This window comes from Panthera tigris, chromosome A3, assembly GCF_018350195.1.
Source record: "Panthera tigris isolate Pti1 chromosome A3, P.tigris_Pti1_mat1.1, whole genome shotgun sequence".
Taxonomy (NCBI): domain Eukaryota; kingdom Metazoa; phylum Chordata; class Mammalia; order Carnivora; family Felidae; genus Panthera; species Panthera tigris.
In genome coordinates, this window is record NC_056662.1 from 23795856 (window position 1) to 23821313 (window position 25458).

A 25458-nucleotide genomic window follows, 5' to 3' on the forward strand; every position below is an offset into this window, starting at 1 on the left:
CTTTCCTTCTCCCCTCCATGTTCAGCCTCTCAGGAAGCCTTTTGCATCTTTTAGCTGTCCATCTCTGGCCTCACTGGTCCTCCCTGGTGTGGGCCTTGTTGACTTGCTCCCTCCCCTCCAGCGACCGACTCAGAAATGGCCTCCCCACCTCTGCTCTATTGGATTGCTGCCTGCCCTCTGGCTCTCTGCTGCTCACAAACACCCAGTGGACACCAGTGTTTCTCTAATGGGTCAAGACTGCATTCTGGCCTGGCAACCAAGGCTCCTTAGGACTCTCCCTCACTCTCCTTTCTAGGCCACTGCTCACCGCTCTCCAAGGTGGGCCTCCATGACTGTCCAGTGGGTCTTCTAAGCTTTTCCAATGTACATGCATATCCCCACACTACTCTATTACCCATGCTGTCCCTTCCTCTTGGACTGCCTTCCTCACTTCTCACTAATTACCTGTATCTTACCCTTCTGAGGCTGGGCCCATCTCAAGATAATTGAAGCGAAGCAACCCAGCCCTGGGTGGGCATGCCATACATGCTAGCTCCCCCTGGCTCCTTCCCTGACCTCTCCAGCCAGTGTGACCTCCTCCCAACCAACTCTTACAGAACTGATGGGATGGCCTTCCATGGAGCACTGTGCCTGGACGCGGGTGAGCCTTGTCGTCCCACCAACCTGGGAACATACAGACCCTCAACAATTACTTCATGACTTGATTCCCCTGGACTGTGCTTGGCCTGCCTGCAGGGATTAGTCCTGTCAGAAGTCAGTGTCTCTGTTAGGGCTAGAGGGGCTCTTGGAGGGCATCTGCTTCTCACCCCGCCTCTTCCAGTGTACAGATGGGGAAAGGGGGTCCCAGAAAGGGCAGGGAACTGTCACAGTTCTCTTAGCGCAGGCTATATTACCTTTGAAGAAGACAAATCTTCCATCAGCCCTTTCATAGGCTGCATCTATGCGGGCAGGCAGGCCCTTCCAGAACTGCTCAATCTGCATGGGGTAGCCCTCTTGTACCCGGTTATTGCGCAGGCGCCAGAACCAGCGATCCTGTGGGGTAAGGGGAGGAGAGAGAAGCATGGCAGGCCCTGCCTTAACTTAGGATCTCAGCCTTGGGGCTCAAGCCCAAATAACCCAAAAGCTTCCCCTGGGCCCAGCCTTGCAACCCTCCGTGATGTCTGTCTATCACATCTAGCTTCCAATGCCCTGTGAGGAAGACAGGATGCCCATTAACTCTCTTCATATAAGCCTCCTGAAGGTTCTTGCTGTCCAAGGGGCTATGAGACAGACAGCAGACTGGCCTGGTGCAGGGATGAGGTGGGGAGGAGCTGGAAGGGATGGTGCCAGGGGCCTGTAGTGGCCACATGAGGGCAGCAGAGAGTCACTGACATCAGTGGGCCACTCACAAGGCTGGCCACTGAGCCTGGGCAGAGTGCCCTCCTCACCCTCTGGCTCCATCCAGCAGGGCGAGGACCCTGGGAAGCAAGCTGTGGGAATCCCTCAAGACCTGGGTGTGAATTTCCTTCACTTAGCACTGCATGACCGTGGGCACAGTACTGCAAGCACCTCACCTACAAATGGGGGTAATGTTGGGGATCAGAGGAGAGGTAATAGGTAAAGTACCTAGAACAGCACAGGGCACATGGTTGATGTTAAATAAATGGCAGCTCAGTAGGTCAAGAATCTGATGAAAGCCCTCTTCTTCAAACTAGTGTCTTGTGGCAGTACAGCCCTTGGCTGGTGGGCAATCTGCAAGGCCTGTAACCTACCAGGACCCTCAGTGTGAATGGGGATGATAAAAGGGGCACCTGGATGGCTCAGTCGTTTGAGCATCTGACTCTTGATTTGACTTAGGTCATGATCCCAGGGTCATGGAACCGAGTCCCACATGGGGCTCCATGCTGAGCGTAGAGCCTGCTTGGGGTTCTCACTCTCCCTCTGCCCCTTTCCCCTGCTCATGTGCTCTCTCTCTCTCTCTCAAATTAAAAAACTAAAATAAAATAAATGGAGATGATAAAACCCAGACTTGCCTAGGAACCGTTGAGTGGGGGGATCAGAATGAATGTGATTTGTAAAAGATGGTACAAAAACTAGAAACGTTTTTTTCAAGGTGTTTTACAAAGCACTTTCATGTTGTTTTTAAAACTTTAGTTTGACTTGCACAAGTCTATGAAGTAGATTTGATATATACAGAGTCTTTTTTTTTTTTTTTTTTTGAAAGTGAGAGACAGAGACAGACCACGAACAGGGGAGGGACAGAGAGAGAGGGATACACAGAATCCGAAGCAGGCTCCAGGCTCTGTGCTATAAGCCTGATGCCGGACTCGAACCCACGAGCCACAAGACCATGACCTGAGCCAAAGTTGGATGCTTAACCAACTGAGCCACCCAGGCGTCCCAAGATATACAGAATCTTAAGTAAGGCCAGTGACTTTCCTAGAGCCACTCTGAGAGGCAGGATCAGTGCTGACCCGTGTCACCTGATTCTTGCTCAGTCCTCAAAGCTTGCTGGGAGAGCTCCCTGAGGGGAATGGAGCAGCCCCGCACAGCCACCCAGTGTGATGGAGACACCCTGACCAGACCCCTTTCCGTGGAGGGCTTGTTGCCCTGGCGGCCCGCAATGTGGTCAGCAGGCTGTTTTCAACTGCAGGCCTCTCTGGGGATGGCCTCGGCTTCAGCAAGCTCCCCCAAGGTCATGCCCCTTCTCATCCAATGACTGAATGAAGCAGGAGGTACAAAGTGCTAGCTATTTGGGGCCCCGTGTGGGATGACTCTGATGGGCCATGCTAGCTATAGAACTCCCTGTAGGGGTAGGCGACTCTGCAATGGTCCTAGTTGCTGCTTATATTCTCCTTCTGCCCAGTCTTACTTCCTTCCCTCCTACCCACAGATGTTGGTCCCAAAGGTACTTTTTAATCAAAATCCTGCATTCTCAACACTGTCTCAGAGTCCACTTCCCTGGTAACCCAGCCTGTAGCATACCAACCAAACGTGCTGCCACCCAGTCAGCCCGTGGCTAATGTGATAGGACCAGGACAAGTGACAAGATGTAGCCTGGCCAGCTTTCTATCAGGCATCCCTCAGTCCCAGCTTCTCAGCCCTGGCAGGATCTGGCGACAGACTCTGCCATCGCCATGTCAGCCCCTACTCCAAGCTGCTATCTTCATGGCCATGCACTCATTTAGTCTTCATACACCCTTCATTAAGGGAATGACCCCGCTTTCAGATGGAGAAACTGAGGTCCAGAGAAGGGAGATGACTTGCTCAAAGTCGCTGACCAGCAGGTCTCCAGCACTTTCCCCCAGCATTAACCCCTGGGAAGGTATAAGATCACCAGTCTACCCACCTCCTCTTAGAAACAAGTCAATTCGCCCAGCAGCACCAGAAAGGGACCCCAAGTCCTGGCCACTGGGCCAACTCCTGTCCAGGCCCAAAGCGGGCCTAATCCCAGAGCAGCAGCCTTCTCCTGCTCCACAGAGGGGGAGAAAGTGGGAGAGGACCATCTGGGTGTCACCAGTTGACTGGCCCTACCTTAAACACAAACATCTCGCCTCGGAAGAGTGCCACTGTGTTGAAGTTGCCATCACAGATGTTGGGTTTGGCGCCCGGTGTGGACGGCCGGTCCCCGAGGGGCGGCCGAGGTGGCCTGGGCTGGCGCTCATGTTTCCTCTCACTTGGTGAGTGGATCCTGCGGACGGGGAGCGTGGGGAGGGGTCTGGTGGGCTCCAGGGGCTCAGCTGGGGGTCCTGCAGAGAGGGGCTGTATCTTAGACAGGGTCAGCCATTCCCTGCCTCCCGCTGTCATTGCTTCATCATCACCCTGGCAGCTGAGGTCTGTCACCCTCCAGCCTCCTGTTCCCTCTCCCACTTTTTACTTCCCAATCTTTGAGAAAACAGATGAAAATAGTCATTAAATGGGAACTCTCATCTTTCCACCCCTGAATCTGATATCTTCTCTTCTTCTCTCCTGGTATAAGAGAGAACATGTCCTTTCTTGGGCTTAGTGTCCCATACCATCATTCTCTGCTCCCTCTACACATGCCAGCCTCACTTTCTCCCCTTCATTCCTTATCCCACTCCAGGACAGCCTCTGCCCTGTCACCTACTGAAGCTGCTCTGTCAAGATCTCCAATGACCTTCATGTTGCCAAACCCCAGGGTTACCGACTCAAACTTTGATGTGCATATCAAGATCCAGGGATCTTAATAAAATGGGGATTATGACTCAGAGGGTCTGGGCAGGGGGGGGGGTGGCTTGCAATTCTGCATTTCTTTAGGCTGTTAGGTGATGCCAGTGTTCCTGGTCTGAGGCCCACACTTTGAGTAGCAAGATCATAGGAGCACTTTTCCAGGCCCCTGTTCTGTCTTGGTTTTCCTTCTACTTTATGGGCTGTTCCTTCTCCACTTCCTTTGCTGGCAGCCTTTCCTCACCCACCCTACCCTAAAGGTTGGAGTGCTCCTGGGTGTTCTCTCTATTTTTGTCCCTATGTCAGTTTTCTCCCTTGGGTTGCATATTAGGGTCACTGGGAGAGCTTTTAAAACTCATGATGCTCAGAAGACAGCCCAGACCAAAGAGAAGCCAATCTCTGACAATGAGAGCATTTTTAAAATGGAAATTCTAAGGTAATTCCAATGAGTCCCCTAGTCACAGATCACTACCTTAAGTGATCTTGATTCCCTGTAGAGAGGGGAGTGGGGAGGTGCCCAGGTTCATGGCTTTAAAGACCCTCTATGTTGGAGCTGTCCAATAGGATGTTCTGTGATGACAGAAATGTTCTATATTAGCACTGTCCAATACAGTAGCCTCCAGCCATTTGTGGCTGTTGAGCACTTGAAATGCGTGACTAGTTGTTAGTGTGACAGAGGAACTGAAATTTTAATTTTATTTAATTCTAATTAATATAAATTCAAATTTCAATAGTCACATGTGGCCAGTGGCTATAGATTGGACACCTAAGATTCCAAATCAATATCCCAGCCCAGCTCTCTGAGCAACAGACTGGTAAATCCTATTGCCCCACAATTAGAAAAGCCAGAAATCTTGGTGTTGTCCTTGACCCTCACCCCCATGTTGGATCTATCAGCAAATCCTGTCCATTCTACTTTCAAAACACCTTGGTCCCTACCTCCCCTGTCCAGTCCTCCACTGCCTCACTTATGGAGATCCCGCCCATCCTCCGGGGTTCTGGTTGGGGCCATCTGCTCTCTGAGGTCATCAAGGCCTCCAGAAGGGGCCCTCCTCCTGTGCGTCATAGCCCAGGGGCTGAGGCGGCCTGGGCTATGCTGACATACATTTGCTCAAGCACACTGGTCTTCCCATCTCAACTGACTTGACCAAAACAAGACCTTTGCATTACCAGTGTGAACAGAGAACTGGGAGGGAGGCATGGTAGCAGGCCTTTTATATCTTATCAAAATATCAGCATAGCCTCTCCTTTTTTCTTGCTTAAGAAAACAACCCACTCAGGCAGCTAGTCACAGCCCAGCCCTTAAGAAGGAGCAGCAGCCCCCTCTCCCCTGCCACACACCGTAGATCTTCTGGATGCCCTGGAGATCATCCTGAGGCAGTTTGAAGTTGTGTGTCTCCATGTACTGGTAGAAGGGCGCCATGATGGCGCTGGGGTCGTTGGAGTGCTCCAGTCCTAGCGCATGGCCCAGCTCGTGCACAGCCACCAGGAAGAGGTCATTCCCTGTGGAGAGGGGAGTGGGGAGGTGCCCAGGGCACCCACTTAGGTATCAGTCGACCCATTGCTTCAGCCAACACTGAGCATAGGCTTTGTGCCAGACCCTGTGCTGGAGAAATCATACACAGTCCTGCCTTTCAGAACTCTCGGTATAGTGGGGGGATTTGGAGAGAGAAACAAAATAAGTGAGATTAATGTTCCAGGTGCTTTAATAGAAGTCTGTAAGGGTGGAGTGAGGATTCTGAGAAGGGAGGAGTGATTTAAACTTGAAGGAAGATGTGCAGGGAAAGCTTCATAATGGTGAAGTTTACCTCGAGTCTTGAAAGATAAGAAGTTAGTCAGGAGAATGGATTCAGAGGGTAGGAGAGGGAGGGGTGGGGGTGGCATTCCTGACAGAGGGAACGCTAAAAACAAGATCCAGGGACAAGCAGGCTCATTCCACTTGGCTCTGGAACAAAGCAGGAGGGGAGGGCAGAGAGAGATGAGGTCAGCCAGGCTGGCAAGTGGGGTTCTGTGATGCCACGCAAAGGAATTTGGATTGGCTTCTTGGCCAGTGGGGGGTTTAGGGCAGGAGTGGGGGTGGTGACATGATGAGTCACTCTGGCTGCTCCGCGCTGAGGAGGGCTGAGAGGGGAAGGAGACCAGAAGCAGGGCTTCCGTGCGCTTTTGGGAAGAAGGTAGAAGGGTCTGGGTGAGAGATGAAAAGGGCAAAGCCAGGGCACGGAGTACGACGAGCAGAGGGGAGGTCTGGGGGTGGCAGGATGGCAGTCAGTGTCAGGAGGTCCAGGGGCAGGCAGGGCCCTGATCGTGAGGGCGGCTCTCAGTCCAGCAAGACCTTAGTTCTGAAAGAACTGAACCTCGGCCAAGATCAAGGCAGGGACTCAAATGCGAGTGAAAACAACAAAGTCCAGGTGCCGAAAGTGGGACACGGGATCCCGAGCGCGAAGCTGAGGCAGCAACATGGCACAGTGGTCATGAGCGTGGGCCCCTGAGCCAGATAGACCTCCTTCGTTTCCAGCTTTGTGAACTTGGCCAGAAGGTCTACCTTCTCATCTTCAATATCTTCATTTGTAAAACGGGGAGATCGTACCCCCTTCATAGGGTTATGTGAGGATTGGATGAGGTAATATGTGTGAAGGGTGTGGCACTGCACAGGAGCTGTTGTTACCAGACATCAGATGGAAGCTTGGTGCCTGGAACAAGCCCATCGACCAGAAAGGAAGCATAAGGCCAGTGGGGTTCCAGCTACCAGATTTTCTTAAGCCAACTCCTCTGAGCCTCTGGATTGGGCCTGGGACAGAGCAAGGCCTGACTTTGGGGGGATTAAGTAACCCCAGCTTTGGGAAAGAAACACAAGAGACAGGGAGTTGGGCAGGCTGTCATACTGATAGTCCTGACCTGTCTGTCCATTTGAAAACTCTTGCTTGCCTTGACCTTTGTCATTTGAGCTCTGCCTCTCATTGCCCTGCCCTAAGGCATGTTACAGCTCATTCCAGTCGGTTCTGAGCGCAGGGGAGGCTACCAGGGACCCAGGAGGTGGTCAGGAGTCCTAGTGCCTACTTTGGCTCTGGTGTCACTGGCAAAGTTGCCCAGCCCAGCCCAACGGAGGGACCCATGAGAGTCAGATGGGACTGAGGATCGTCTCTGGCCATTTTGGCTACGGTCTCAGAAGAGAGAAGAGCCTTATGGGGCAGACCCCGACGCAAGCATGCCTGCCGCTCTGCTGACACCACCCGTGTCTTCAGCAAAATGGGGATGGGCAAGATCAGTGCAAGGTTGGCCAAGAGCCTGGGGCTGGCCTTCTGCTGGGGAAGGGCAAGCTGGCAGGAGGAGGCCAGGCCGCCCCCAGTTCCTTCCTCGGGTCCTGGTTCCTCTGGCACAGGGGAAGGGTGAGCTCATCTCTCAGCTCTATCCCAAACAAAGGCGGCTGCTAGAGCCAGCGGAAGGCAGCTCCGCTTCCTGGGGGCTGGTCCTGCCTAGCTCTGCCTCCTGGACTATTCTTCCACCTTCACAAGCTGTTCGGGCCTCTCGTCTGCTGACCAGGCTCTTCCTCAGGGGGCTCTTCCTCAGGGATCTCCACTGGGAACCAGGGAGCAGCGCTCTGAGTACTTGGCAAGACTCTAAACCTTTGTCCTCAGCCTGTGTCTGTTACTCTGTAGCCTCTGTGCCTGGGTCCCTGCAGAGAATAGGAGTAAGCCCTTGAAGGAAAAGGGACTGTGGGTTTATTCCAGGGACCAAAAAGCAGAAAAGAACTGGGGGAACTGGCATCCTGTTGCACAGAAGCCCAAGAGACCTGCTAAGTGGGGGCTGCTCTGGGGAGATGGAAGGACAGGGAAGGGCAGAAGAACTCCCTGGAGCTAGAGAGGGCAGAATGCTAGGAAGGCAGAAGGATGGAGAAGATCCCAGTGCTTAATAGGCGGGTGGCTGTTAGGGTCTTCACTCTCCAAGAGGGTGAGAAACAAGGAAGCAGAGTAGTCAGAAGTGCGGTCTGAGGGAGCCAGAAGGACATGAATCCCAGCTCTGCCATGTTGCAGCAGTGGGACGTTTTAAATCTCTTCTTCTGTAAAATGCAGGGAATAACGGTACCTGCATTCTAAGAATGGGGGTGAAATTAATGGGGCAAGGTAGGCAAAGTGCTCACATCCGCCTCCTGGCACAGAACTACAGATCACTATTAATTAGCAGGGTCACATTGAGGTATGTGAGGGGACGGACCAGCATCCCCAATAGGGAGTGTTCCTGTGGGCTGGGAGCTCAAGTCCCAGCAGGGGCCTCCTAGCAGGTACCCAAAACTCTTACTCAACTATCTCTGCTTCATTTCCTTCCCGTGGAACCTCCATACTTGATCAGTCCCATCTCATCAAGCCCTCCAGCCCCCCAAAAGGCTATAACATTTCCTTTTGCCTCCATTCTTTTGCCAGTGCTGTCCCCTCTACCCAGAATAGCCTTACTCCTTCAGAGTTCAGCTCAGTGCCACATTTTCCAGAAAGACTTCCTTGATTTCCCCCACTGGCAGTGAGTGATTCCTCCTCTACCCTCCCAGCAGTTTATCTGAACCATCTTTATGGCACTGATCACTTTCCACCATACGTTACAGCCACCAGCACACTCTCTCTTCCGCTCCAGGGGTGTGAGCTCCTCGAGGGCAAGCTTTGTGCAGCCAGGATGGAACAGTGCCAAACATTCAGTATTTTTCCAGGTGTGGTTCTTGGGCCACCTGCAGCATAACCACCTGGGGCGATTACTAAAAATTCAGAGTCCTGGGTACATATCTGGCTCTGCCACTTACTATGTGAGTTTTTATAACCACATGGAACTTTACATTCCTCATCTGCTAAAGGGATATTATGATCCCTGCCTGGTCTAGCTCCCAGGGTCAGGGGAGAGTCACAGAAGTGATTGCAGAAGAACTCTACTCTGTGAAAGGCTGGTCTCAATGACGCTTCCTGTCTTGTCACCTTTCTCAGGGCTGGGCTTCCTTCTCATCAGAGCTTAGTGAACTCAGACATCACTGTTGGACTCCTTGAAAAGAGATGAGGACAGAAGGTGCCTGGAAGCAGCCCCTGAAACAAGCTGGAAGGTATGGTGGGCCAGACTGCCCTTCACACAGACTCCAATGACGTGGAGAATCAGGATCACCCTTACATCCTTATAATGCAGTGGTTCTCTGGGAGAGCCTTTTAAACACATAGGTGGAGGAGCTTCTGATTCAGGAGTTTTGGGTTAGGACTTAGGCAACATTTTGTGTTTTTTAAATTAAGTTCCCTCAAGTGAATTTTATAGTGATTGGCTCAGGCTGACACACCTGAGCCAAGCGCTCACCCTCAGCATCACTAATAGTGGGACAGCCTGTATCATACGTGCTTTCTAACGTGATGCAGAAGGGAGGACCCAACCGCTCCAGAAGCTCTTGCCAAAATGTGAATTTAGTCAGGTCTATAGGACTAATTACCAATATTCAGGATATATGAGGAAGGGAGACGTGTTAAAAGTAAATCTGAATTTCATCAAGCCAAATGAGTGTACTGTGGACAAGTGACAGTTTTTTCAACAAATATTGGCAGGGTTGGGGGTGGGGAAGCGAGCTGACTATTGTAAGTGAAAACAGCGTAAGAAACATGTCAGCCATGCATGATGTGTGGATATTGTCTGGATCCTGATGCAAGCAAACAGCTGGAAGGGACATTTTTGAGGCGATTTTGGGAAATGAATACAAACAGGAATTGGATTTTAAGAAATTATTGTTAATTTTGTTGGGTTTGATAATGGTTTTGTGGTTGTGTTAAAAATAATCTATTTGGGGTGCCTGGGTGACTCAGTTGGCTGAGCGTCTAACTCTTGATTTTGGCTTAGGTCATGATCCCAGGGTTGTGGGATCAAGCCCTGTGTCAGGCTCCTCGCTGAGCATGGAGCCTGCTTAAGATTCTCTCTCTCTCTCTCTCTCTCTCTCTCTCTCTCTCTCTTTCTCTCTCTCTCTCTTTCTACCCCTCTCCCCTGCTTGTGCTCTCTGTCTCTCTAAAATATATAAAAATAATTTTTTGAAAGAAAATAATCTATGAGAAGATTTGAAGGAGTACATGCACCCTGATGTTTATAGCAGCACTATCAATAATAGCCAAACTATGGAAAGAGCCTAAGTATCCACCCACTGAAGAATGGATAAAGAAGATGTAGTGTGTATATATGTGTGTGTGTGTGTACATATATGTATGTATGTGTATATATGTATGTATATACATGTATATATGTGTGTATGTATATATATGTATATATATGTGTATATATATGTATATATGTGTGTATGTATATATGTGTGTATACACACACACACACACACGCAGTGGAATATTACTCAGCCATCAAAGAGAATGAAATCTTGCCATTTGCAACAATGTGGATGGAGCTAGAGTATATTATGCTAAGCGAAATAAGTCAGTAAGAGAAAGACAAATACCATGTTTTCACTCATAGGTATAATTTAGGAAACAAAACAGATGAACATATGGGAAGGGGAAAAGAGAGAGAGAGAAGCAAACCATAAGAGACTCTTAATGATAGAGAACAAACTAAGGGTTGATGGAGGGAGATGGGCTAGATAGGTGATGGGCATTATGGAGGGCACTTGTTGTGATGAGCACTGGGTGTTGTGTGTAAGTGATGAATCACTAAATTCTACTTCTGAAACCAATATTACACTGTATGTTAACTAACTAGAATTTAGATAAAAATTTGGAAGAAAAGAAATAATCTGTTAGGGCTATGTCCTAAAGTATTTACAGATGAAATGATATTGTGCCAAGGATTTTCTTTAAAATACATCAGCCAAAAAATACAAGTGGCAGGGGGAGAGTAGATGAAATAGCAGTGACATCATGTTGGTAATTGCTGAAGCAAGGGGATGGGTGCCTGGGGGTTCATATTATCATTTTCTCTTCTTTTGTGAGTTTGAAGTTTTCCATAATGGAAATTTAGAAGAGAGAAGAGAGCCAATAAACACAAAGTTCCCAGGAGGCTCCATCCACTCCCTCAGTGAATTTATGTGGAAATTAAACGAGATAATATACAGGTGCTCCATAAATCTTGGTTCCTTTCATCTCCTTCCAGAAACCGTCCTAGGGCAACCTGCCGCATCAGGGGTCTATTGCCATAGTTAGGAACTACATCTGAACAGTTCATGCTCAGTTTTCCAGAGCATAGAAAAGTCCCAACTCTTGTCCAAAGAAGACATTGGCCGTCTTGGACTCTCTATCAGAATTGGCAGATGTTCATTGGGATGGGATAGGACTGGGAGGATGCTGGGATTGTGCATATCCACAGGTCCCAGCTCCTTCCCACATGCACTCCCAGAAGTTCTTGGGACTTTGAGACTGGGCCCAAGGTCTCCAACAGCAAGGAGTGCTTTCGGGCAGTACAAACCTCAGAGCTGGGAAGGGGAGGGCCGTGTTGTTAAGAGTATCTTCCCAATGCCTCCTCTGGCCAAGATCCCTTTAAGAATTCATTTGTCTCTATCAGGGCTATAACTAAAATCTTGCCAGCTAACAGTCCCTGGCATGTAGCAGGGCTCAAAAATGTTAGTTTCTTTTCCTCGCACTTTATCAGCACAGCCAGCCATTCGTTGACACCGATTCAAGAATAAGCATGGGAGAAAGAAGAGGTGTTCAGAAAGCCAGGAAACACATTCAGGACATAAGGAAAGGGATACCAGGGCAGAGGAAATGGAGCTGGATAGGAAAGAGGACCAACATTTGAAGAGGGCAAGGGACAAAGAGAAATGTGACAGTTTCGTATCTTTGCAGAGGCTGAGCCTTGGCCAAAACACTTCCTGAACCATCCTTTCACAGATGAGCCAAGGGTTGCCGATCCTTGATTCATGCATGCAATGATATGAAATGTTCTCAAGGAGGCTGCCCTCATCCAAAGACACCAGACTCAGCCTCTGAGGAGACAGGCCTATACGAGTGTGCTCTCAGCCTGAAGCATAGCCTATGTAAAAGAATGCCCTGTGTTTCCCAAACTTGCCTACACTTAAGAATCAGAATGTCCAGGGGTAGGGCTTGGGAATCTATAAATATGACAAGAAACCCGGGTGATTCTTATGATCAGGCAAGTTAAGGAAACTCTGAGGATAAAGACAGTGTTTCTCAAGGGGGATGGAACACATATATCAGAAGTGCCTGGAGAATTTATCACACCAAGTGCAGATTCCCAGGCCTGACCCCAGAATCAGAGAATCAGAATAGCAAGAGGTTAAGGGCCTTGAACCTGGCCCCTAACCTGGAATGTGCTTTTTTAAACATATATTTTTTTAATTTTTAAAAATGTTTATTCATTTTTGAGAGAGAGAGAGAGAGAGAGAGAGAGAGAGCAAGCAGGGGAGGAGCAGAGAGAGAGAGGGACACAGAATCTGAAGCAGGCTCCAGGCTCTGAGCTCTCAGCACAGAGCCTGATGTGGAGCTTGAACTCACAAACCGTGAGATCATGACCTGAGCAGAAGTCGCACACTTAACCAACTGAGCCACCCAGGAGCCCCTAAAAAGATTTCTGGGTGATTCTGGTGTGCCCTGCAATTTGAGAACCATGAAAGTTTAGCTTGGTAGCTGAGAGTATGTGCTTCAGGGGTGTCTGGCTAGTTCAGTCAGTAGAGCATGCAACTCTTGATCTCAGGATTGGGAGTTTGAGTCCCACGTTAGGTGCATAGGTTACTCAAAAAAAAAAAAAAAGAAAGAAAAAAAGAGTATGTGTTCCGGAGTCATAATACCCAGGTTCAAAGCCTTACTTTCACCAACTATGGGACTGTAGATAGACTACTTAATGTTTCTACATACTTCAGTTTACTTATCTATAAAATGGAGGTCATAATAATAAATACATACTACATAGTATGTGGAAAGCACTTGACATGGATCTTAGAATATCAACATGCTAATCATTATCTGTTCTCATCTAAAAGCCAGAATCCTCTATCCCTTTCTCCTCCACACTCATCTCTGCATTTTTTTGGTATTTTTGCTACAAGCTTCAGTACAGTCTGCTTTGTGACAGGGTTACTTATATACACACTGTCCCTCCCCCCCCCCCCCCACTTAACTGTGGACTACTAGAGGGCAGAGAGCATGTCTTTTTTAAAATGTTTGGAGCCACCCCCCCCACCCCACCCCCAGGCCACCAGGCTGTGTATCATGTTGGAAGGGAGCTTAGAGATCTAGTCCAGTCCCTCATTTTTATCTATCTATCTATCTATCTATCTATCTATTTTTAAAGAGAGATGTTATTTTTTTTTAATGTTTATTAATTTTTAGGGGGAGAGAAATAGAGAGCTAGTGGAGGAAGGGGCAGAGAGAGAGGGAGACAGAGAATCCCAAGCAGGTTCGGCTCAGTGAGTGCAGAGCCCGGTGTGGGGCTTGAACCCACAAACTGCGAGATCATGACCTGAGCCAAAATCAAGAGTTGGATGCTTAACCGACTGAGCCACCCAGGCGCCCTCAGTCCCTCATTTTTTATATGAGGAGATTGAGGGTGAATCATTTGCCCGGAGTCACACAGCCAGGTTGTTGAGCAGTGGTTTGAGCCCTAACTACCCACTTCCAGCTTTGCCATTCCAGCCCGAACCCTTTCATCTTAAAAATGGACATAATGAGGGGCATCTGGGTGGCTCAGTTGGTTAAGCGTCTGACTTTGGCTCAGGTCATGATCTCACGGTTTGTGGGTTCAAGCCCTGCATTGGGCTCTCTGCTGTCAGTACTGACCCTGCTTCAGATTCTCTGTCCCCCTCTCCCTGTCCCTCCCCCACTTGTACTCTCTCTCTCAAAAATAAATAAACATTAAAAAAATTTTTTTAATGTAAAAATGGGCATAATGATGTATACTTGCCTGCTTACTAAGCAAGTGCTTTAGGAGTAAACACTGATGGAGAATGCTTTTGCAACCTGAAGAGTATTGTTACTATTCCTGTACAATACTGACTCTGGTTCCATATAATACTCATTGAGTCACAGTGGTGAGGAGCAAGTTAACCAAGGATGTTAGAGTAATTATGGGGCCTGTTATTCACCCATGAAGTTGATATAAGGGAAAGAGAGTAATGGTATCTCTTAAGATGGCCTTCGAAGCCACTATCAGGCCAGAGCCTTCCACTTTCACACCCCACTTTCGGCTTTAATGACTTTTTTACCTTTTTCTCAAGCCTCTGATCCATTACTTTATCTTCTTATTCATGGCCTAACCCCTCCCTCTTGACTCAGCCCCCTTAGACCATTTACTAAGTGATCTGACTCAACTCTGGGGCCCTGGTCCTGAGGGACCAGAGACCTCAGTTCCCACCCTCCTAGGTTCTTAGCTCTTGGACATGAAGTTACAGGGCAGGAAGCTTATCTATGGCATCCCAAGTTCTTCCTCAGGACTTCTTTCCCTGAAAATCCACGACTGACCCCCTGTCCCCCTCATGGCCTTACCATCATGGTTGGCATTTCCTAGTGTCCACGGCTCATCTGAATCAAAGTGAGTGTCTCCTCCAATCCCTGGGCCAGGAAAGTAGGCATGGGCCAGGAATCCCCCTTCTCCATCAAATGGGGAGCTGTCGCCATGGAAACCAGAAGCAAAGAAGATCATGATGTCTGCCTCCTTCCGGTCACTTTTGATCTCATGATATGGCACCTCTTCAAAGGTCAGCGGGGTCACCTTCTGCCACACATCAAAAGCCTGGCGAATTGCTTTCCGTGTGTCTAGCTCCCCCACCTTTGGGGTATAGTTGTGAATGCTGGTAAGAGAAGAAAGGATCATTAGGGAGGAACAGTCAGAGTCAGAGGCTTGCAGAGCTAAAAGGGACAGCAGGGACCACAGGGACCAGTAATATTCACATTTTGAACCCTAGAATTCTGCTGAGGTATCCCAGAGGTTGAAGAAGAGGCTAGGTGGGCAAGGCTCTGGGTCCCCACCCCTGCCTCAGTCAGAGCAGCTTTGCTGTGATCAATGTTTTGTATCTGCACTCTCACAAAGTTTGTGTTGAAAACAGAATTCCACTTGAGCGTGCAGAAAAAAAAAATTAAGCTCGTGGATAGCATTTTCTAAGTTTTAAGTTTTTCTCCCAATACACAAAGCGTATGTATAGAACATTTAAAAAGTTATAGAAATACTGAAGCAGTGGAGGGTTTAAGTGAAACATCCCTTTTAAAAATGTTTGGCACCAACTACTTGTCTACTGCTTGTCTACCTAGGAAATTGGTATAGAGTGGTATCTGATTTCGTCAGTTATAGATTTAGCTATTGAAGGTTACAGCAGCCATATTGAATGGTTCTCCGTAGCAGAATGTCATTACTCCTGGGTGCTCTGCCTCCTGAACACCTGGGCAAGGATTATTCACCCATTCTATAGGTAAGAAAACTGAGGCCAGAGAGGTTGAGTAATAGAAGTTAAGGTTAGAAGCCAGTTCTTTCTCTTGATTCATTTTACCACTTCAGGAGACCTTAAGATCTATCCAGTTTCTAACCCAGATTCTTCTTGGGTTTCCTTCTTTTGTCAGAATTCTAGAAAAAGCCTGTTCTGGTTTCTATAGCTCATCAGCAGGAGAGCCCTTCATTCTTCAGCTTTCAGGATCTCTGTCTTAGATCCTACCCCTGAACCCAAGGCATCCACTGAGATGGAATCAGAGCCTTGAGAGGTGCCAGCCAGAGCCCAGCTGAGCCTGCCCTATGCCTGGCCTTTCCTGCAGCCCTACTCTGAATTCTGCTGTCTGAGTCTGCTGTGATGGGCTCCGCCATCCCTGTCCTTGGTCACCGGTCTGACTTGGAGGCTGATCCTCTTCAGCCCTTGGTTTCCCCAGACACTTCAGGAGTGAGTCTGCTAACAACTGGAGCTCTGCTGGGAAGTTTGGGTGAAGTCTGTCAGGCTAAGTGGAGAAGGGATCCAGATAAAAGGAAGTGGGGTTTGGCAAGCAGTGATAGGGAGAGTGAGTTCAGCCATGGCTCTTTATCACAGCTGAGAGTTGCTGAACAATCCCTATCCCACTTTCTCAAAGCTGTAGGACTCTAAACAGGACACAGCTAATGAGCCCCCAAAGGACCAAATAAACCTGAAGTTTGAGATACGGCATCCTCTGGAAGCCACAAGGGGGACAAAGTGATAGGCTTTCAGCACCTGGTCCTGATGCCCGCATACTTGGCTCTCACCCCGATCACAGACCCACCTACAGCGTGAGCCTCTGAAATTCAGGCCAGGACAAAACTGAGTGTGGGTGGAGCCAAAGCCACGGAAGAGGAGAGGTAGTCAAAGCACCTGTAGGTGATGTGTTTTTGTCTCCACTTCTGTCCAGTCAGGGCATAGCGCTTGTTCCTCCGCCTACGGCTTAAGTGGGGGTGATCAGGGACACCACAGCGGGGTTTCTTCATCCACCTGGGCAGAGAGAGGACACACACACACACACACACACACACACACGTGTTGTGGTCACTGGACACTCTAGGAAGGCATTGCAGTCTAAATAGCAGTGTGCATCCTGATGCTAGACTCTGGGGCCCTGGCTCTGAGGGGTTCCCCCACAGGAACACAATAGACTGATTACTTCATTCATTCATTTACAATTGATTATGCTGACACAGGACTGAATTAGAGCCTGGGAGTCAGAGACACAGGCTTGATGGTTCTAGCTCCACCACTAATTGTAGGAGCCCAAGCAAACGATCATTGTGAACTTCAGTTTCCTCCTCTGCCACACGAGAATCACAGCTCTCACTGTTCTTAGGTTATAGAAAGCCTCAAAGGAGGGGGTATATGTGGAAATACTCTGTAAATGGAATTAGATCACATCACTCCCTGGTTTAAAACCCTTCAATGATTTCCCCCAAACACCTAGAATAAGATCCAAACTCCTCACATTGGTCCACAGGGACGCACACAATCAAGCTCCTGTCTACACGTCAGACGACATCTTCACCCTCCTTCCCCCTCATAGACTCTGCTCCAGCCACAATGGCCTTCTTGCTGTGTCTTGCACATGCTAAGATTATTCCCACTTCAGGGCCTTTGTTCCCTCTGCTTTGCAATGCTCTTCTTCTTCTTCACATGATTTGCTTTTCATTAAGGTCTCTGCTCAAACGTTCCCCTTTAGAGAGGACTTCCCTGCCCACCCTATCTGAAATAGCTTCCTCCTCCCATCCTGCCGCTATCTGCTTATCCTGCTTCATTTTTCTTCATAGCATTAGTCACTGCCTGAAATGATATAATATATTCACTTTTTTTGTTTAGTCTTTGTCTCTCTTAGCAGATTCTAAGTTCCATGAGGATAGGAACCTTGCCTGTACAGTGGCTGACACAGAAGATGTTTGATAATGATTTGTTGAATGAATGAATGAATGAATGAATGAATCAGAACTACCCAAAAGTAGCATGGCATAGCTTGTAAGACAGCAAATTCCTTTTTGCTATAGATGTTCAAAATGTGTAGGATTGTAGGACTGTAAGACTTAGAATTCTCTGCAGCATTTAGTGTGTTGTATTGTGATTTTAAATCTATTAGTCCATTACCTTTAATAAATGGCAAATTCTCTGAGGACTGGAATGTTATTATATTCATCATTGTGTCCCCAGAAGCTAGTCCAGTGCCTGGAACTAAGTAAATCCTGATAACTGTTTGTCGTCAGGTTAAGTTACATTTCAGGAATAGTGAGTCTGGGACATCGTTTAAAAAAAAAAAAAAAGGCCAGGGTAGGATATTTTAAAAGATCATGGCTGATTGGAGCCCAGGTCATCCTTGCATTTTATTTCCCTGTGCTGGCCCAATGACCAACTCTAGCTTGAAATTGCTGGAGGGGAAAACAGTCTACCTCATGTACGGTTGTTGAAAGCAGTTGTCATTGGCAATATAGAGACTATTTTAACCAAATGTTTTTTAAAAGCCCCCTGAGGGACTTAACCAGGTCTTACTCATCTTTGCATGCTTCATATTGCCTAGAGTGCCTGTACTCAGAAATGAATAATAAAAGACATAATAATAACAATATCATGTATTTGTATAAACATTTCTAATTGTTACAGTGTCTGTGTTCTTTTAAAGAAATGTTTTGATTCTTGAAACAACTCTGTGAGGTAGCCAGAAACTATTTATCCTCAATTTTGCAGATGAGGGAAAAGACACAGATAAATCAAGTAACTTGCAAAATATAGCTTTGAGGCAGGACTGGAACTTAGTTGAATGAATAAATGAACTAGTAATGAATGCAATTTAACAAACAAAAGCAAACAAACAAAAGCCTGTGCTTAGCACAGGTTTGGGTTAGAGGATATGTTGAATGAAGGAATGAATGAGTGGTGAACAATGTGTAACATTTCCCAAGGTAGGCACTCAAAAATTAGTACTTTAAAACGCTAATCTCGCTTTCTTTCACTGACAGTCCTTGGGAAGAATGGGGAGCTACCTCTGCTACAGCAAGGCTGAGCTAGACCTGAAAGGGCCCCCAGGGAGGAAAGAGGCCCAGAGAAAGGCAGTGACTGCCCAAGGTCACAGAGCTGGAAGGGAAGCTAAGGTCTCTAAACTCTACCCCCAAACAGCCTCCCCACTCAAGTCTGGGATTAAGCATGATCGCCTTCTCCCTTCTCGTGCCTCCCAAACAGCATTCCCCCCGTCTTCCTACAAAAAAGTGGGGGCAGAAATGCAAGTGGGAAATGCCATCCTCCTCCCTCAGATCATTCCGTCCACCTGCCACTCTCTGAACCCTGTCCAACAGGCCTGGGGCTTTCTGGAACAGAGTAAAACCCAAGGCCAGGTGGTGCCTCAGCAGAGACATCAGTGCTCCTGCCCCAGGACGCACTGCCATGAAGCCTGCACAAAGCCCTCAAAATAACCTCCACTTTGAAAGGCGGCCGGGCTGTCTTCAACCAACTCACTCACAAGGCCACACGAGGCCACAGGGCCAAGGCTTCCACTGTCCTCACGATACCATAGCAGCGGTCAAACATATTGTCTCAGAAGTTCACAATCTTGCAGTCAGAGAATCCGAGGAATAGAAAATGTTCCTACAGAATTATAGGATCGTAAAACCCCAGACTCACCAAATGTTAACAGCTTAGAATAATGGGATCTAGAATCTGAGAGTCGTAATCCAACACCCCCCTTTGTAACTGAACAAGCTGGGACCCAGAGAGATGAATCTCTCAAGGAGTGAGTGACTCACCCTCCGGGGGCGGGGGGAGGATTGATCCTGGATCCACAATCAGCTGGGTTCTCTGTTCCCCACCCACCACCTCCCCACACCCCCTCATGGGGCCCTGCTCCCTGCTTCCACCTCTGCTCGGGACCCCACCGCTCACCGCCTCCTTGGGAAGCTCCCCCGGGCTCTCTGCCATGCCCTCACTGTAGCAATGGGCAATGGCTTTCCTTCGGCTGCTTTAATGACTTTTATGGCTATTTCCTAAACAAATGTGAGGATACTTAACTCTCTCTGATCTTCAAACAAACAAAAATTCACCCACCTCCAGCTACCTTCTATTTGTCCTTCACTGATAGGCTTCTAGAAAGTCTTGCCTACACTTGCCATCTCTACTCATCATCTCCCCTTCCGCCCCTTGCAGTCTGACCCTGCAAGGGCTTCCTGGCTGCTAAATTCGGCTGACACTTTTGGATCTCCTAAGTGATCACTCTGCAGCAGCCGGCCCGCTCACCATCCCCGCTTCTCTGCCCTGACACATAGCCCCTGGCTTCCTCCACTGCTCTGGCCGCTCCTCTTCAGCTTGCATCTTGAGGATTCCATTCTCGGCACCCATCCCTTCCTCTTCTTCGTGCTCCCCCCTGAGTAAATGTGACCGTCCCCATGGTCTGGCTCATTTTGTTATTACTTCCTAAGTATCTCCCTGAAAACAAGTGTTTCCTGCTGAGTTCCAGACTGGTGCAGCTAGATGATTGTACTTTTCACGATGCGGTGAGCCTCTGGAGGGGAGAGATCGTAGGATCCTGTCCAGTGCCTGGCACACGTAGGCATTTAGCAAATATTTGATAAATGGAAAAAGTGGAACAAGAGCCACCAGCTCATGATCATTCAAGAGCTCTTTGTATCAGGTGAGATGTGTACATCTCAGGGAATGCGAGAGGGGTGATTCATAAAGCCAAAAGTTATTAGAGTCAGAGGAGGTTTAAGACCATCTCCAACCAAACCTCTTATTGTGCTCAAAAGGAAACTGAGGTCCAGCAGGGATAAGACACTTGTTCAAGATCACACAGCAAATTTCGGGCAGAGTACCTCCCCAGCTCACATAGGAAGGGGCACCTTGGGGTATTCCCTCCCAGGATGATCCTGCAGGAGTGAAAGATAGGAAGGTAGGATGGGCATGGTACATACGTGGGGCCATGACAAATGTGAACTCAAATGTATGTCTGGAAAGTTCGAAGGCATAATGCCCTTCGCGAATCTTACTCGATTGTTGTCTGATCCAACACACCGGTGACTGGGATCCCATAAAACTGCTGCATAGTGGAGACTGCTGACTGTAAGACCTTCCCTGAGTGCAGCGCGGGTGCCCGTGAGTCATAGGGAAGCAGATAGCCATATGACTTTAACCAGTTCTGAAAGACACATGAAAGAGAAGGATGCATTATGCTGGAGAAGGCTCTGTTCCACCTAGGTGGAGATTTGCCCTTGAAACTGGGATCATTTTACCGAAGGGACCTATGGACTCATGCTCCGATTGCTTCCCCCTTCATTCCTTCCTGCACACACTGGCAAATAATCTCCAGAAAACCCAGCTCTTGGTGGCTTTCTGCCTTGCTATAAAGCTGTCATTGGATCTCTACTGGCTACAGAATAAAGATCAAATTTGCATTCAAGGCTTTCCAGGACCCTGCCTCTTTACTCATTTATACAGTGGCTTCCACTGATATGTGACTAGACATGCAAGAACACCAGAATGGTTCCTTCTCTGAAGCAGAGTGACCTGGTAAAATGGGCCACCCAGAAACCATCGGGTCTAAAGTCAGAGTCTGCTGAGGAATCATGCTGTAGAATATTTACTGGCATGAGATTATATACAGTCTATTGCTAACTCCTCCAAAAGAGCAAGCCATTATAAGTATATATAAACAATGCATTACTTAATTTAAATATAAGTACATAGGGGCGCCTGGGTGGCGCAGTCGGTTAAGCGTCCGACTTCAGCCAGGTCACGATCTCGCGGTCCGTGAGTTCGAGCCCCGCGTCAGGCTCTGGGCTGACGGCTCGGAGCCTGGAGCCTGTTTCCGGTTCTGTGTCTCCCTCTCTCTCTGCCCCTCCCCCGTTCATGCTCTGTCTCTCTCTGTCCCAAAAATAAAAAAAAAATAAAAAAAAAACAAAAAACGTTGAAAAAAAAAATAAATATAAGTACATAAATGTATGCATAGAAAAAAGCATAGAAGGGCACACATAAAAATAAAAAAAAATAATAGTATGGTTATGTAAAAGAATTTCTTGTTTTTAGAAAATATACACTGAGGTGTTTTGGCCTATGTAATGGTGCACAATGCCTGCAACTTTTTCTTAAACATATTCAGAAAAGAGAGAGAGATGGAGAGGGAGAGAAGAGAGGTGAGAGAGAAGAAACAAATGTAGTAAAATGTTAGGAATTGGGGAATACAGGTGAGGAGTGTTCAGGAATTCTTTGTCCCATTCTTGAAAACTTTTCTGAAAGTCTGAAGTGACGTCAAAATATTTTTTTAATAAAAAAATAATTAACCACGAATAGCCTCTGTTATAGTATCATGGGGGAGAATTTCTGTTTTCTAAGTTTTATGCATGGAGTCATTTAAAAAAGGGAGGAACATTTTCAAAGGGCAAGAGCATCTGAAAGTAGTTTGGATGAAAAAGCTCACACAGACAATGGCTCTGAAGGACAGCAAAGTAGAGATGATTATTCCCACTGACAAGCATGAGGGAAGCCTGAAGAAACCAGAGCATGAGGAAATATATGTGGCATCAATTGGAAAATGAAGAAAACCTCCATGGGTCTACTGAACCCACAAGCATTTACAGAAACACTCCTACGTGCTGGTCTCTGGGCCACATAGAAGCTGTGGCCCATCCTCAGAGGATTATCCCGAACACCAAGTGATTTAATGAAGGAGAAAGAACTTAGGAAGCGATATTATTCCCTTTGTAATTTTTGCTTGTTTCTATATGAACAAGTCTTATTGTGGATGTGTCTGTTATTACAAGTCAAAGCAAACCATTTTGGGAAGGAAGTAGACCAGAAACTATAAATAAGTTATTATTTATTTCATCTAAGGTGACTAACATCTTTACTGCCTTGTGATGAAATGCATTTGACTGATTAAAAATAAAACACAACACTAAAGCCTTAACATCTACAACAGCGCGACAACTTAATGTCTTTCATATTGAAATCTAGAACATGTTTTTTGCTCCAAATTATGGCAAAGGATATCAGTACTTCTTGCACTTTTCCAAACACTGAATCTCTTTTATGCTTTTGTGCGTTTTTCCCCTGTCCCTGGGATACTCCTCAGGCAAAAATCTTTTCATTGTTTTAAGGTTCAGCTCATAAGTGACCACTTCTAGAAGACTTCCATCACTCTCCAAACTAAGCTATTTTCTTCCTCTTTTGTGCTCCCTAAGTCCCCTATTATAGATAGTATAGATCTTACAATGTTGGGCTCTAATCATGACTTCACGTGCCAGACTCTGAGTGCCTCAAGGGAAGGGTCTGTGTTCTACCCATCTCTCTATATCCAGTGCCCAGAAGTGTGTGACACACAGTAGCTGCTCATTATGTCTGTTCAATAAACACTGTTGGGCACTTCCTACACCCTAGGCACCTTGCAAGGCTCTGGGGATATAAAGATGCATTAGTTGCTCACAGACCAGCAAGTAAATCCACCATGAAAACGTAGCTCTAAAAGTCAGGTATGTACAGGGCTTTATGGGAGAACAAAGGGGAGGTGCCTTCTCCACATGGGGTGGGGATAGGGAGAGAGGGGAACTCAGGGAAGGCTTCCGGGTGGAGAGGGATCTGAGAAGTGTTGAGGGATAAAGCATGTGCAATGGCAGGAGGTGTCAGGAGCACAGCACATCCTGATTTGTGTTTCAAATGACGGGAATTGGGGGGAGGGGAGCGTGGTGATGAGAGGGCTGGAAAGTAGAGACATGGAGGGAAGCGGTATGCAATGATCTGTTTATAAAGTGGGCAAATTACAGAGAATCACTTGTGAGTTGACTGTGGCCTAGGATCAGCCAAAAAGCTCAAATAAATCATCTAGAAATGGACATGACAGGGCAGCTAAGTTACCCATTGATCATCCAGGTCTCAGCTTCTACTCCCAGATTAAATTATGTCATCAAAGCATTACATTCCTGCACCACATCCTCCCGGCCAGAATGTCACGTTATGTTCCCTGTCTTTATGGAAACCCCAATTAAGTATTATTGGGCTAAGCATCCAACTCTCTTGGCTCAGGTCATGATCTCGTGGTTGGTTCCTGAGATCGAGCCCCAAGTCAGGTTCTGCCATGGCTGCACAGAGCCTGCTTGGGATTCTCTCTCTCTCTCTCTCTCTCTCTCTCAAAATAAATAAACTTAAAAAGACATGAATTATTGGGTTGAATAAATAGGGCACATAGTGGGAAAGAGGCACCTAGTTCTGAGATCGAACAGGTAAATTGAACATCAATTTCCTTGTTTGTAAAATGTAAACAATAATTCCTCCTCCACAGGATTGTTATTAAGGTAAAATGAACAAATACACTTGACACATAATCATGCAAAGGTGTTTGCTATTGCTGGGGATGGTGTCTCTATTATCTTTTGTAAAATCGAGGTAGAAAACTTGGTCTTTGACTCCTTTGCCTTTTGAAATCTAGTCACTACACCCTCCCACATTCTCCCTGGGCCGAGAGCCAGTCCTGATGGTCCTGTGGAGGGCAGTGTGTCTGTCATGGTCCAGTCTGCTTGCTGTTAGGTGGCCTACGGATATGACCATCTCTCACACAGCACCGGGAGCACCGCGAGTACCGCAGGCAGAGGACTGACAGCTGACATGAACTGTGTACTCTTCACCCTCACTTGGCTTTCTTAGGCGCAAACACAGCTCTTCCTGTCAAGCTTTAGCTTTAGGAAAATGTTTTCCCTATGGAGATTCTTTTTTTTTTTTTTTAATTTTTTTAATGTTTATTTTTGAGAGAGAGAGAGTATGAGTAGGGGAGGGGCAGAGAGAGAGGGAGACACAGAATCTGAAACAGGCTCCGGGCTCTCAGCTGTCAAACAGAGCCCAACGCAGGGCTTGAACTCAGGAATGGCAAGATCATGACCTAGGCTGAAGTCAGACGCTTAACCGACTGAGCCACCCAGGAGCCCCTTCCCTATGGAGATTCTGTATGCTTTCTGGTTTCAGAAAGTGGACACTGCGTCACCCAGTGGTTTCCCCTCTTGGCCTTTTCCCCAAAGAATCTTTCAACCAAAAGTATGGCTTAAATATGGAACATGGCTATGCTTGGAAGTAACTTACTTTCTTAATCTTTTTCACCACAAGTTTTATTTCGTCCTTAAAAGTCTTACTTAAAAACCTTGTTTCAACCTGTACGCTGTCTCAAACCCTTTCAGAAAGAGGTGTGGTACAAATCTAAAATAAATCAAATTCCTTCTTATCTGTGGAGTCTATTCTCTAGAAATCCAACTAAAATGAATTATGGCATTTGGGAAATGCGTGGGAATTTTTGGACAGATACTGCTGAGAAACCAAGCAGCCAACTGAGGATTTTTTTGAGCACCCACCTCTGAACTAGCACAGGAATTAAGAATCTTCTCCCCTCCTGCTCTCATTACTGTTTATGGCCAGAGATAAGGAACAGGAAACTTTTGGCATAAACCTACTCTTAAGCCTTTGAACACTTCGGGGAATTGAAAGTAGCTTCTCTTCAGTAAAGGGCAACCTGGTTTACCCAGCTCCTTTTCTGGGATACACAAGCAAGGAGTGGCTCAGAGCCAAACAGGATGCGCTATGAAGGTCACAGAGTTTAGCTCTGCAGCATCAGGAGATGGGATCTAAGGACTCTGGTCCCAGGCAAATGTCCGGGTCGGGACCAAACACTAGAATGGATCAGCCTTCTCTAAGTTCTGCTTCCCTCCCAGGTTCACTGGGAACAATCCTCAGAGCTCAGGGGCAGACCACTAAGAAGGGAAATGGGAGAGGGAGGGGCTGGTCATTGACAGCTCTAAGCCAGGGAACAGAGCATTGAGACTGGACCTGCATGTACATGGGAGAGAGGCTAAGAGGCCAGGGACCAGACAATTCGAACTTCTGCCACTGAACCCAGTCTTTGCAAT

The 25458-nt window shown here is 47.5% G+C and overlaps 2 protein-coding genes across 3 annotated transcripts in view; one reads left to right on the forward strand and one right to left on the reverse strand.

The window, feature by feature from the left end:
- LOC102969307 (ER degradation-enhancing alpha-mannosidase-like protein 2) overlaps positions 1-25458 on the forward strand; it is a 127675-nt gene that overhangs the window by 6535 nt on the left and 95682 nt on the right. The window contains exon 3 of the mRNA XM_007073614.3: positions 9132-9244. The gene's annotated coding sequence lies outside the window, so the exon portion shown is untranslated. The remainder of the gene's footprint in view (positions 1-9131; positions 9245-25458) is intronic.
- Positions 1-25458, reverse strand: part of MMP24 (matrix metallopeptidase 24) — a 33002-nt gene that overhangs the window by 5821 nt on the left and 1723 nt on the right. For both annotated transcript variants that reach the window (XM_007073616.2, XM_042980535.1), the window contains exons 2-7: positions 20566-20714; positions 16436-16552; positions 14616-14920; positions 5509-5670; positions 3514-3728; positions 894-1032 (exon numbers count right to left, since the gene is read on the reverse strand). In XM_007073616.2, coding sequence (XP_007073678.2) covers positions 894-1032; positions 3514-3728; positions 5509-5670; positions 14616-14920; positions 16436-16552; positions 20566-20714 — 1087 coding nt within the window. The remainder of the gene's footprint in view (positions 1-893; positions 1033-3513; positions 3729-5508; positions 5671-14615; positions 14921-16435; positions 16553-20565; positions 20715-25458) is intronic.